Source organism: Cheilinus undulatus, linkage group 11 (assembly GCF_018320785.1).
Source record: "Cheilinus undulatus linkage group 11, ASM1832078v1, whole genome shotgun sequence".
In the NCBI taxonomy this organism is placed as follows: Eukaryota; Metazoa; Chordata; class Actinopteri; order Labriformes; family Labridae; genus Cheilinus; species Cheilinus undulatus.
In genome coordinates this window covers 14,447,288-14,460,594 of record NC_054875.1, presented here as the reverse complement: position 1 = coordinate 14,460,594, position 13,307 = coordinate 14,447,288, and the positions used below count along the sequence as shown (strand labels likewise).

The window sequence follows — 13,307 nt, the reverse complement described above, 5'->3', positions numbered from 1 at the left end:
CACCTGCTGTGTAAGCCCCAGTTACTTCCTCCTGAGCAAACACACCCTGTAAAGGTTTATTAAAGGCTTATTACGCACAAACACATAAAAACAAATAACATAAAATTGCTGGAAGTTACTGATGTGGTGTGGTGGTGAAAACTCGTGGTAGCAACACAGTACTGTAAACACATAAACAGTGACTTCACCCTTACACGTGTGACTGACAGGAATAAAAAGACGTTTGTTTGGCTGACCTTTTGCTGACATGTCTCCATGGTAACCAGGCTGTGTGTCTGCATCTTCATGTGATCTTAGTAGGGTGGATTAAACAAGCGGTGGAAATGAAATGCAAAGGAACATAACACAATGATGGAGTTTTGATTTTAGCTTAATCAAACTTAGACAAGCAGGTGTTTGTCCATCCGTGTTCAAATTGCAGTATTTTCTTCAGACAGGCACTTTAGTGAGTCATCTCCTACCAGAGGGTTGTTCGCTAAATATGGTAAGTTAGCAAAGGTTTTGGTTTTGGTCTTTTAAACATCATAGTACCAAAACTTCCCTGTAATTACCAGACACAAGAAAGCTCTGCTCAGTCTCCGTACCAGGCTGTAGTTCACCACAGGCAAATTGCATTATATTCATATCACCTGTCTTTTTTAACATTTCTATTTTTGCACGGGTTAAAGCAGCTAGATTAGGATTATCATTCATACAGCTGAGTGCTACCTGATGACATTTTCCATATTGTACTTATCTTCATTCCCAACTGATTTCAGTCTTTATGTTATTACATTCTGGATCCAGCTTAGTATGTAAAGATACTGTGAAAATGGTTGGGAATTAACTTAGATTTTACTCAAAGTCAAATGAGATTATAAGCATTACTCTCAAGTTAATTACTTAAATATCAAACAATAGCTAGGGCTATTATAGAGGATATGCATGTGACATCACATTGAGCAGTTCCAGCTAGAGAGGCTGATAGCACATACTAATGACAGGAATCAATAGGAAGTAAACAGTAAATATCTTTAATTCAATTGCAAAGTGAAGCCTTTTTAATCATAGTTTTTTGCAATGATCTGCTCAGTTTGGACCCTCAGGTGAATCTGTGTGAAACATTTGGAGATGTAGTTATGTAAATAAAGCTACAGGATGAAGCCATGCAGATACAGTAGAGCATCTAATATGTCCCATATCACAGAACCTACACTCTCTCAGTTAGCTGCTCCTTTTCACCTTGAAGGAAAATGAAGACCTTAAATTTCAACATATTGATCATCAAGTGAAAGAATGATAATGAAGATGACAAGGCATCTTAGGACAACAACTTTGTTTTTAATGCTTTTACATAAAAACCCAAAGTCTGATTAAAACAGCTGGTTTTTCAGTCCAAATTAGTTTATTAGAAGTTTAATGAGGGAAGTAAACTACTTGTAGTTGTTTAAATACTCAAGTTTTTTCACATGTTTTTCATACAGCAGAATTGCAGGACATAATAAATGTTCCTGATAATACAGTAAAAGTAATATTCAAGTTTTAGAGCTGTGCTATGAGTAGTTGTCACATTAGACACAAAATGGACAGAAGGGCAATACAACAGGTGTTAAAAGCGAGCTAGCTTATACTTAAAGAAAGCCTGTGTATGCTGATCTCATCACCCAGCATCATGAAGTAGCACAACCACTTACAGTAGTCATTGTTGAACCAGCTAGGATGCATGGAAAATATGCAACGTGTGGCAATATTGTACAATATTTGATTAAAAAAAATGTGTATTTGTTTTCTTTTTTTTTTCCGTTAAATTCATTGTTTACGCGACATTGCACACTCATGGAAAGGCCTGGTGGGGGACAAGAAAGACTTTCTGCTGTTCTGTGCTACAGAGGAGTTGAGTCTTGTTGCTACCTTTTACATTTTGACAATTTTTATCTTCTAAATAAAAGGTTATTGTTGTTTAGTTAGATGCACTATGAAGGGACAAGCCAGGTTTTTACAGAGCCCCATCTGAGAAAGAAAATGACAAATAGCAGGAAGAATGGGGCAAAGAGTTGGTTATTGCTCTCAGATACTCCACTGTCTCTGTAGGTTAGAATAGATATGCTGAACAGACTTCTCCAAATCCTGCCATCAGATATCAGACTAACTTGATCAAAAAATGACTGCCTTCAGCTTAACAGTAATGTCCTAGAACAGTTAAAGAAAGTGACTGATGATACTGATCTACTATAGTAAGACAATGCAAATCATTTGGCTTATCAACACTTGGTTCCTTTACAGCAGCATTAGTGATACAGCCATGTCAAACATATAAAGCTGTCCATACTATTTGTAGACTTTCATCCTGGCAGTGAAGTTAGAGAAAGGATTTTCCACTGGATATATCTGGATGAAAGTGTCACTTAGGTGAGGCTCTGACAAAGACTTTGTGTTTTTCAGGGATTAAAAAAATAGTTTCCTGGGGTCTGTTTAAGGTCCACAAGTGCCCTAAAATTGTGAATGAATGCAACTGGTTTTTTTTGTTTTGTTTTTTTTTGTGGTTGTCATAGGGTGTAAACATGAAGTTTTGAATAAATGAAAAATTCCTTGGCCTATGCTGAAGCTCCACATTGCAATCGACAGTAGCTCTTTCAGCCCTCCAGGCCTTGACACTGGTCACATGACTGAATGCTTTAGCCCCAGGTAACCTGAGGGTTTCTCATGGCTTGCTTGAACTCTTCTTACTGCATCAAAAAGGGATGGAGGCATAATTATTATACCTAGGGGCTCCACTCAATGTGTAAAATGTGCACATGCTAAGTAAGAAAGCATTGCTTGTTAACTAAAGCATTTTCCTTTTTATTGTGATGAATTCAGACTTCTTTTTTTTATATATATGTTTTGAAGAAGAAGTATAGAATCAGGATTAAATGCACAGCCTTGGACCAGAAGTCTTCTACACTGTTGAACATTTTTATTTGTCTTTAACTAAAACAAGATTCCCATTTAAAAGTTATATAAATGGGTATTTGACAATGTTTTGTCGAGGAATTTTGAAAATTTTAAGATATTAGAAAAGATCTTAAAGTTGTTGTTGTGTTTACAACCATTTATTATATTCTTCCAAAATATCTTGTGATATGATCAGATAGTTGTTTAGTAGTACAATACTTCTCACATGCACACTTAAGTTTCTTCAGTTCTTTTGTTGCTTGTGAGCACCTGCCATTTCTCTTCAACATCAGAGTCATTTTGAATCAGAGGTCAGAGCTGTGTTTCTGGCTGACAGTGAAGGCTGGTGCTCCTGGTAAAAGGTGATGGAGGGCGTAGGCTGGGCCCAGTGGAGGGTGAAAGAGGACATTAATGGTACAGCGGTGGGTCGATGGATCGCACTCACTCAGCAGCCAAATGAGCCATGAGACAGTGGTGTGCATGAGTGAGGTTTGTGTGAGTGTGGCCGTACAGTAGCGTGCTGCAGCTCAGGTGTGATTTAAAGGGTGTCCCAGCACAAAACTGCCATGCCATGTTCTTTTCACATTAGGAAGTGTCTCTTTTTCATTTTCTGGTAACACTCCATCTCTCATTCATCTCGAATTTTCATTTATTTATTTCTACATCCCATCTTATTTTACCATGCTTTAGTATTTGTCTTACAGTTTTTGTGTTACGTCATTAATTGCTATTTTATATCACCTGCGTAAACCTTCTACTTCCTTACTACAACCTCTCATGCTTTGCTTTTTCCCCGTTATTAACAGCCAACAGATGACGACCAGACTCAGCTGTCCGAGGAGGAGGAGAAGTTTGGTGTCAGTCTTCAGGAGGAGCTGGACAAAGAAAGGCAGACTCAGAGAGAAGCTTCTCTCAAACTTGCACAGGTTGGTTCGCAAAAATCCATATTGTCTGTAAACAAGAATTTAAGAACTAACCTTGTTAAAAAAAATCCTATCAAACACACACTGGTCTACTACAAACAGAAATATAGAGAAGAAAACCCCTTTTTGTCAAGTTAATAATTAAGCTAAATTCACTAAGTTTATTTCTAAGATTTGATTATGTGTTTTTGTGGTATTGCACTTTGACAAATAATGATTTGAAAAGCATTGAAACTGTGTTAAACAGATTTTCAGAGATATTAAAAAAATATTATGCAATATTACATTTAACATTTTGGCATTCCAAAAAGTTACACTGTTGCTTGATAAATTGCAGATTATTATAAGCTGCACTTTTAATATCCTTTTTTGACAGGGGTGATGTACTTACCAGAATCAAATGCTTAGTCATGCAATGTCATTATTGCAAGTGCTTGCAGCAGCTTCTATTGGTCACTGCACAAGACCTAACACAACTGAACCATTAGCTCATTTTTTGTGTATTGCAAGCTGCTACATTACTGCTCAGAGTGTGTTGGAATACAGACAGACCAGACAAACAGAACTTGGCTCCACTTTCTAATCGCTTTCCTACTTGATAGGTCACAACCGTGCGTTTAAAGAAAACACTGAGTGTACTGATAGGTAAACGAACCTTGTGGAGTGCCATTTTGAATGAAAACACTCCTCAAGGACTACAAGTGACAAACAGAGGAGCGCAGAGGGACTTAGTGGCTGCAAGGTGCAAGTTTTGGGGGTTTTTTTGTTTTGTTTTTTGTGCAAATTATTTGCACATTTTTCTAAACATATTACAGATCCATGCAGGCTTTCAGCCCCGCAACATAATTTTGCTGTGCTACACTGTGGCTTACATTTTTTCAAACCATGGTCAATTTATTTAGGTTTGGCTTAAGCACACATCTGGAAAATCTAAACAATTAATGGCATTAAATGGAAATTATAATGAAAGGGGAAAGTTCAACCTTTTTTCCGTATTCTTTGGTATATGCCTCTGCTGGTTAAACCACCGTCTGACAGGGAAAGTCTAATGCTGGGTCAAGAAGAAGGGCTGGGGTGGATTTGGACTTTAACCCTGACCCTGTACCTCTAAAATGTATTCTATTTTTTTCTTGAGTCCAAGTGGACAAATGTTGAAGAAAATGTGTTAAAGCATTCTGGAGACTTTTTTCCCCAAAGAAAGGAATAAAAAAGATATGTAATGACTTGTACACAATCAAATGAATTCATCCTAAAGTCTGGTTGGACAATTTTTCAAAGTTTAAAGAAAATGTCTATAAACATATTGTTTATAGAGATATTGTGTCTTAAAGGATGGACCATCACACCTCCAGTCCCTGGCTGGCCTGCTGTGGCCCTGAGGCATAAAAATATATCACTCCTTAAGAATAAATGCAGACCTATCTGTTGAATTCCTTGCATTATGAACACATAAATACCTTCCTTAACAGAGAGGAAGCAGAGAAATGTTCCTGTATGAATCATTAAAGGCCTGGTAAAAAAATATTTCAAAACTCAGATTCACCCTGGTTTTGCTTCCCTCCCAGCTCCAGGAGGATCATCAGAAGGCTCTGCTCCGTCGGGACTTCCAGCTCCAGAGTTTGGGCCTCCAGGCTCGGCTCCATCAGAAGCTGTGGAGCCAGGAGAGGACTTTGCTGGTCCAGGAGTCACAACACCTCAAACAGGCCTTGTTACTGCTCAGCCTTAAACTACGCTGCTTCCTCAAACAGTGGAGGCTGGGCTGCAAGAAAGATGCAGAGTGGAAAGACATAGTGGAGGTATGAGTGAGGAAAGGAATATTTCCTTCATTTAAGACCAAATAAATAAAAATTATTAGAAAATCTCTCTATATAAATCTTGCATACAAATTTAAGCAGAGATAGACAACTGACAGGGTATTTTGCTCTCTGTTTTTTCCTTTATTTAGATGAACAGCTTGAAGGACCTCTACCTGCTGTTGGAGGAGGAGAACCTAACAAGCCCCGCCCACCAGACTGAGAAAAGGGCTGCAGCGGATGCACAACCACTCAGCCCAACTATCAAGGTAAAGCAATAATTCACACACAGAAAGAAAAGTATATGAAATGTTTAAAGTCTCTGTGATCAGCCTTCACTGTGGTGTCATCACAAATTCAATGGTAGTTAGGTCGATAGCAGACTAGGAAGCAGCCCTAATGCCCAGGCACCAGTGGGGCTATTGAAGGAAGGGTGCAGGATGTGCTGGGGGCTGGCCATATAAAGAGCTGGACACTGATAAGATGGATTGGAGGTGACTAGTGTGGAGGAGGGTTGCACTGATCCGTGCTTTAATGGCAGACTGACAGCAGCAGAGAGAAGAACAGATTTAAAGTTTGGTAGCATCAGGATGATTGGTAGATGAAGAATAACAGGAAAGGCCTGATTATACATGAACATACATGAACAGTCTTTCTGATTCAACTTGCGCTGAGCCTTATTTGTTTTTCTATGTAGTCAAGCGCAGTGAGCAGTACTTTGGCAGACCTAAAGGTGGCGCTGCAGGATCTGAGTGGAGAATTGCGACAGGAGAGACAAGGCTCCCAGGAACTGACCCAGCAATTTGCAAAGGCCAAGGCATCATGGGAGGTGGAGAGGACTGAACTAAAGAGCCTCATAACACAGGTAAGAGAATTACATATTCCTTCCTTTAACTGAACTCCGGGGATGCTCAGTGCCTTGAAAATATCCATTCCCTGACTTACACTTATCTTCACCTTTTCTTTTAAGTTGCTTAGAATGTTCTTTTGTCTTCATGATGTAATGGTAGCTATGAATACTGATTAACCAGTGACTGGACCTTCCAGAAGCAGGTCTCTTTATACAATCACTTGAGACACATTCACTGCACTCAGATGATCCCCATTTCAGTAATTGAGAGACTACTAGCACCAACTGGCTGGACCTCTGTTGAATTAGGATGAGTCACTTTAAAAAAAAAAAGAGAGTGAATATTTACAAAATTTTGTGTCACTGCCATTACTTTGTAGAAATCTGTATGTACCCTTATGTACATCTATAATTTTGTTTATTTCATATTGTTACAATGCAATCCCTCATGACCCAATCTTTCCCATTGATACTACTGATGTTAAGTCTAGTCTTACATTAAAATAGTTGAGGCAAAAATGCCAACCACATAAACAATGGCTCTAATTCAAAAGGAATGATAGACTTTTTCTTATTTTAATACTTTTTTAAACCAGATTATTTGATCACTTGACATAGCAGCCCCAGCCATCAGTGTGTGAATGATTATGAATGTGTTTGTGTGATTTTTGGTTAAAAAAGCAGATGCCTAGAAAAGTCTTATACAAGTTCAAGACCATGCACTATCTCAAAAACTAAACTTAACAGATTTCTCAGTGAGGCACTGGTGGTTGTGTAGTTATTGCACCACATACATTAAAATCAAGGTACAGTCCCAGGTTTAAGTCCAGTCTGTGGCACCTTTTCCATATATCTTTCCACACTCTCTTTTCAGTATCCTCCATCCACTGTCCTGCCAAATAAAAGCTAAAAGACCCAAAATAAGTCTTCATAAATTGGTATTATAGGGTAAGGGGATGGAGAGCCTGATTCACCAATGTTAAAAGTTCCTCCTACTCAGATTCCATATTCTACAGGCGCTTTGTTGTCCATTTATCAAACAGGCTGATCCAGTTTCTTTTGTTTGTCTGCAGTTTTAAAAGAGGGGAGACATAAATTCAAAGTTAAAAGCCTTTAGACAGTGAGAAAGTTTGGAAAAGCTAAATTAATTCAGGACAAGAAGAGAAATGAGTGCCGTGGGAAGATTAAGCAATATGGTCTCTGCTGTAAATCAGTGCAAGGGCACACTGACTATCGACTTCACAAAAATTATGACCACCAACTCTGACAAGTAAAAACAAACAAAGCTACTTACAAGCTGGGATTTTTGCACATAAACTTTTGAGGCTTTGCTATTCTCCTTCTATAGTTGGTGAGAGAAAACAGAGAAAAGAATGGTTTAGGTCCATGCAAGCCTTCATATCTGTCTGTCTGTCTCTCTGTCTGTTGTCTGGAGCTGTTGCTTGTCTACTTGTCTGTCCTTCCGTTTGTCTATCTACCTTTACAGGCTCTGAGTAATGGCTTTAATTTTTCCTCCTCATTGTTTTCTGTCTGTCTCATAACAGCAGCAGAGGCAGTAATTGTCTAAGTGTTAATTAAGAGCCTCTGAGATAGAACACAGCTTGTGTTTTGCCTCCTGGTAATTGAGAAAGAGAGGGTGATAAAAGGATGATAGAGAAAGCAGAAAGGGGCCTGTTGAAGGCTGGCAATTACAAAAGGCCTTTAATGTGGTTTTAGCTCTGGTACCTGAATATACTTTTCTAATGTGATACAGCAAACAACTGAAATTCTAAATCAATGCTCCATGCTCATTCCCTGCAGTGAAGCCTCACCTGAAAGGGCTTGAATGACTTAATAAAATACAACAATGCTCACTAAACATACTCTTGACATTTTTAGTAGACCAAGGTGGGAACCATCCTGAGAGTGTGAAAAGAAATCTCACCAAAGTTGTTGGGATTTTGTCCATGGAGCACCTTGAAGTCTGAGAAATGTCAGCACTGCAGTAATACGAGCATATTACTTAGAGGCATGGAAGAAGAAAGAAGATGGAGATAAAGGAATGAAAAAAAACAAGCAAAGCATTGACAAAAAATAAGATCCATTTATGGTTGTTGGCCATTAGTGCTTTCCAAGCGCAGCTTCAGCAGAGGGCTGTCAACACAACTCTGGTCTGCCAGAAATTTCTGCCCCTAAGGCCCGTTTCAGACTGCTTGTTCCATGCATGTCTGCTCCGGCTCCTTCCGGTGCAGCTTTCACATAGGCGCAAGTGTGCTGCATGTTGGTCGCATCTCCTTACTGTCAAAGCCATGTCATTCTACAAGTGACTACATTCAGTGTGTAGAAGAAGTGTGTCAGGAAATATTCAAAATTAAAGCATTCTGTACAGACGAAGGGAGTGCTTCCTGAGAAATGCTAAACCTGGCATTTACTTTGAAAAACTCAAACCAGAAGTGGACTCCTGTGTTTATCTTTCCTGTTAAGTATTCTACCAGTGTGGAAACAGAAAGCTTCACAAATAGAAGTTTAGAGAAGACCTTTAATGTGGACGTGCATATGTGCTACTAGAAGGTAAAAGGACTCCATCATTTTCCTGTCTATTCTGATCCATAACCGTGCATGCACATAGAAAAATAGGCGAGACCTGGATTCTCTAACTTCCCTGCAACTGAGCCGCACATAACAGGTGGGTTAGATGCGACGCACATGCAGACAGTCTGAAAAATCGAACTAACAATCAAGCTGTGTTGCATCCAAGGCATGTGTCTCACATGTCCAGTGTAAAACAGGCTTTATGGGTGAGTTTTTGTTGCCACTGTTCCCTGCCCTCTTTTTAAAGCAGTGCTATTTTTGGCAGCTATTTTTAATTTTAGTTTTAGTTTGTAGATGAAATGTCTTAGTTTAGTCACATTTTAGTCATTTCTACCCTTTTTAGTTTTGGTCTAGTTTTAGTTGACGAAAACTCAAAAACATTCTAGTCTTATTTTAGTCAATAAAGAGTCCTCACATTTTAGTCTTTACTTTTAGTCCAAGCATAAATTCTCTTGCCTAAATCTGGTACCAAGTCATGGTAGTGTGTTCTCTCTACCCTGCCAAACCTGGGATCCCTGCTTTCTACAGCTGAGAGGCAGAATAGCCACAGATGCATGGTATTTTGACAGCTTTACCCACAGTGGAGATATAGAAATTTAGTGTCCGACAAAAACTACATCACATTTTAGTCTAGTTTTAGTCATCTTGACAAAAACTAGACTTACTTTTTGTCAGTTTTATTCATCAAAGATCTATTTTTGTCAGTCTTAGTGTACTTTTTTTATGGAAAAAAAGGCTGTTGACGAACATTTTTAGTCGTAGTTTTGGTCGACGAAATTAACACTGTTTTAAAGTGTCTTTAGATAACTTTGGTTATGAATTAGCGCTATACAAACAAAGATTGACTTAGAAATCCATCTAAAACTCAATAGCTATAATATCAGTAGTGATTATAACAATATGAGAAGATATAGGAGTAATGACCGGAAGATTTTAATAGTAGCATTAGCTACTATGATAATAATGCAGAGTAACCTTATCAGTTAGTAAGCAATAGTACCAGGAATTAGACAAGCATGCAGTGCAGCATCAGGAAAATGTGTCATTTGTGCATTTTTTAAACACCAGTAAGAATCAGAAGTCAAAATGTGAATGAAAGGTTTTATAACTACAAGTACTGGATCCATTTGCATGTCTTTCTTGCCAACCACTGCCCAACTCAACTGCCTTAGCAAAAGGCAGATTTTCATGTCAGAATTGAACATCTAGATGCCCCTTTGTAATCTATGACAACCCTCACCATAAAGCAGGAGTGTCAAACTCAATCACAGCAGGGGCCGGATTCTGGATTCAGGTCTTACCTGAGGGCCTAACAGGGTCACCTTTTTAACCAAAAACCATCAACCTTATTTCACCATTTCTGAAAAAAAAAAAATTAGCACTGATGATAAATTATTTTTAAATTTAAAAAGTTAAAAAGATAAGTTTAAAGGCTCACAATCTGAGAAATTAAATTTATTAGTTCAAAAAGGTCAAAACAAGAAATTGAAATCGGAAAAATAATGCTTTTTAAAGACAAATATATTAGAAAGAAGTCAAAATCACAAGTTTAAAAGGTCAAAATATGAAATAAAATTTGTAATCATGAAATTAAAAGCCAAAATATGATTCGAATTTTTAAATTCTGAGTCTAAAAGGTCAATCTATGGGATTATAAGTCAAAGTTAGGAGTGAAAAATATGAAATACAAAATAACTGGTTAAAAAGGTCAAAATATGACTTTAAATGTAAAATTCTGAATAGTAGAGCTAAAATATTACATAAGAAGTCAAAATTCTGAGTTGAAATGCTCAAATTGTGAAATAAAAATTCAAAATCCTAAATTTGAGTCCTAATTGTGAGATGCAAAATTGAAAATATGAAATTAAAACAGAAATTAATTTCTTTTCCCACAATCCTGATTTCTTTTCTGATTATTTTTACAACTTACTTTGCAGATTTTATGACTAAACTAAGATATCTTAAATCATCAGGGATAAGTTTACATTTTCATACTTGAGGGAATCTGCAGACCTCATACTGATGGGCCGGTTATAACAGAAATATGATATAATCTTGCAGGCCGGATTTAACTGTTCCACAGGCCGGCTTTGGCCCCCGGGCCTTTAGTTTGACACCCCTGCCATAAAGGAAGTGGAACACATGAAGATGCCCCCCTCTACCATGACGCTGTCATTAATCATTGTCACCATCAGAGAGATTCTGCCCTTATGCTGTGTTCTGAGATCATTTGTCTTCTGATTGGTTTGGCAGCTCCTTTGGCAGCCAATAGGATATGAGAGCAGTGTTTCAGAGAGATAACACTCCCCTTCTCCCACATGTGACATAGCAGCAGGTTTTCCATGAGATAAATATTATTGGACAAACATGGTTTATTCAAAGATCCAATCTCCTGATTTATTTTCATTTAACCCATTCATCATGTTAGAGAGAGCTTACAGACAAAGTTCATGTCATATGAAATGTGTTGTATGTTTATACACTCTCACATGCCTTTTCAACACTTACTGTGTAATGTGTGAGTAACCCGGCCTAGATTCCACAGCTGGAACCTCTCCTCTTTGCCAGCAACACACACTGTAAAGTATCCCATTAATCTGCCCCAGTGGTGCGTTAGTGTGCGTGTGTGCAGACATCTACCAGCCGACCAAATCACATCCATGCCAATGAGTCCTGGCAGCGTGCAGCAGCTCATCCAGCTGTTTCTTTGTCCAACAAGTCAACTCAATTTCAAACTCTGTCCTACCCATCACATTTCATGACAGGAAATTATCTTTTCCATTCAGCCTAAACAAACAGCGTCAGTGAAGTGGAGAAGATATCTAGATCCTTGAAAGCACACTGTACAACACATGCCTCTCTTTTCCTCTTGTTCAGTCATCCATCATGACTGTAGGACATGCTACAATCACCTGCAGTCTCCATGACGGCACAGAAGGAACAGCTGGAGGCCTCAATCGATTGCTAAGTGCTGTTGTATTCACTTCAGTTATGATAGAGAGATAAAGGGAGAAGGACAGGGGAAGTTTCCTCATGTTTAGTTGCGGCTCCATATTCAGTGGGTCCTCATGTAAAATTTAAAGCTTGGTTGTTTACTCCAAAGTGATGCAGATGATTGTCCAAAAGTGATATAGTTAACTAGTTCAGAGGTTTGGATGTAGTTATTTGGAATTATTTTGCAGATGTCAGGCAGACGGTTCAAATCTGGCCATGTGTGATTTATATTAACAGATATTAAAATTTCTGCAGATATTTTCAGTAGATAAATCAGCCATACATTTCAGCAATATGCATGATTAAATGGTTCAACTTAAAGCATAACCAACATGCCCACCTCAGCTGTTTTTTTTTCTTCATCAAAAAAAGTGTGTTTTAAGGATTAAAGTTTTATGTCTGAACTACAGGAAGTTCAACTTTTTACACACTAGATGTTTTTATTACAGGCAGTTTCTAAAGAATATCTCAGAAAACCAGCATGCAAACTATTTAATCAGGATGATTTTTTAGCAGGTCAGTTTGAGATCATGACAGGTTTAGTGTTAGGAACAATTTAAAAGAAAGTTGTGCATGTATAATATCTGTTTCAGCAAATATTAGTTTGGAAATAAGGCCATTTCTTATATCAACAGAAATCTTCTTTCACACATCCCTTAATATTTGCATTTATTTTGTCAGAGAATTAAAATAAAACCATATTTTTCTACTATCACTTTGTTAAGTTTGTAATTTTAGTAAACTTAGTTTAGGGTTAGGGCCAGTTTTAGTTGGGGTTCGCACGCCTATGCCAGCTGTCATTGGGAGAGAGGCAGGGCACCCCCTGGACCTGTCGCCACTCAATCGCAGGGTTGACATTTAGACTATGTTCACACTGCAGTTAAATGTGACCTGAATCTGATTTTTTTACTCACATGTGACTCGTGTCTGATTCTTTTCTGACAGTGTGAACAGCACAAGTCGCATTGAATCTGACCTTTTAGAATTAGTTTCAGGCCACTTTCATATGTGGTTCTAAGGCTACTTTCACACTGCAGGCCTTAATTTATTTATTTATTTATTTGAAAGGGACAGTGCACATTAATGAACAAACGTACAAAGTACATACTGTAAATGCGCCAGAGTTTGCAGAAAAAGCTAATTTTTGTCTGTTGTCCCTTGGCAGATACTACTGATCTTTTCAAAGTTGACTGCAGTGTGATCAGGCAAACAAAAATATCAGATCTGAGAAAGGATCAGAATTGAGCATTAACGACTGCAGTG

At 38.1% G+C, this 13,307-nt stretch overlaps 1 protein-coding gene across 2 annotated transcripts in view; it reads left to right on the top strand.

The window, feature by feature from the left end:
* soga1 (suppressor of glucose, autophagy associated 1) overlaps positions 1-13,307 on the top strand; it is a 150,580-nt gene that overhangs the window by 116,816 nt on the left and 20,457 nt on the right. For both annotated transcript variants that reach the window (XM_041798930.1, XM_041798929.1), the window contains exons 12-15: positions 3,720-3,839; positions 5,402-5,632; positions 5,782-5,898; positions 6,327-6,494. In XM_041798930.1, the coding sequence (XP_041654864.1) occupies positions 3,720-3,839; positions 5,402-5,632; positions 5,782-5,898; positions 6,327-6,494 (636 nt within the window). The remainder of the gene's footprint in view (positions 1-3,719; positions 3,840-5,401; positions 5,633-5,781; positions 5,899-6,326; positions 6,495-13,307) is intronic.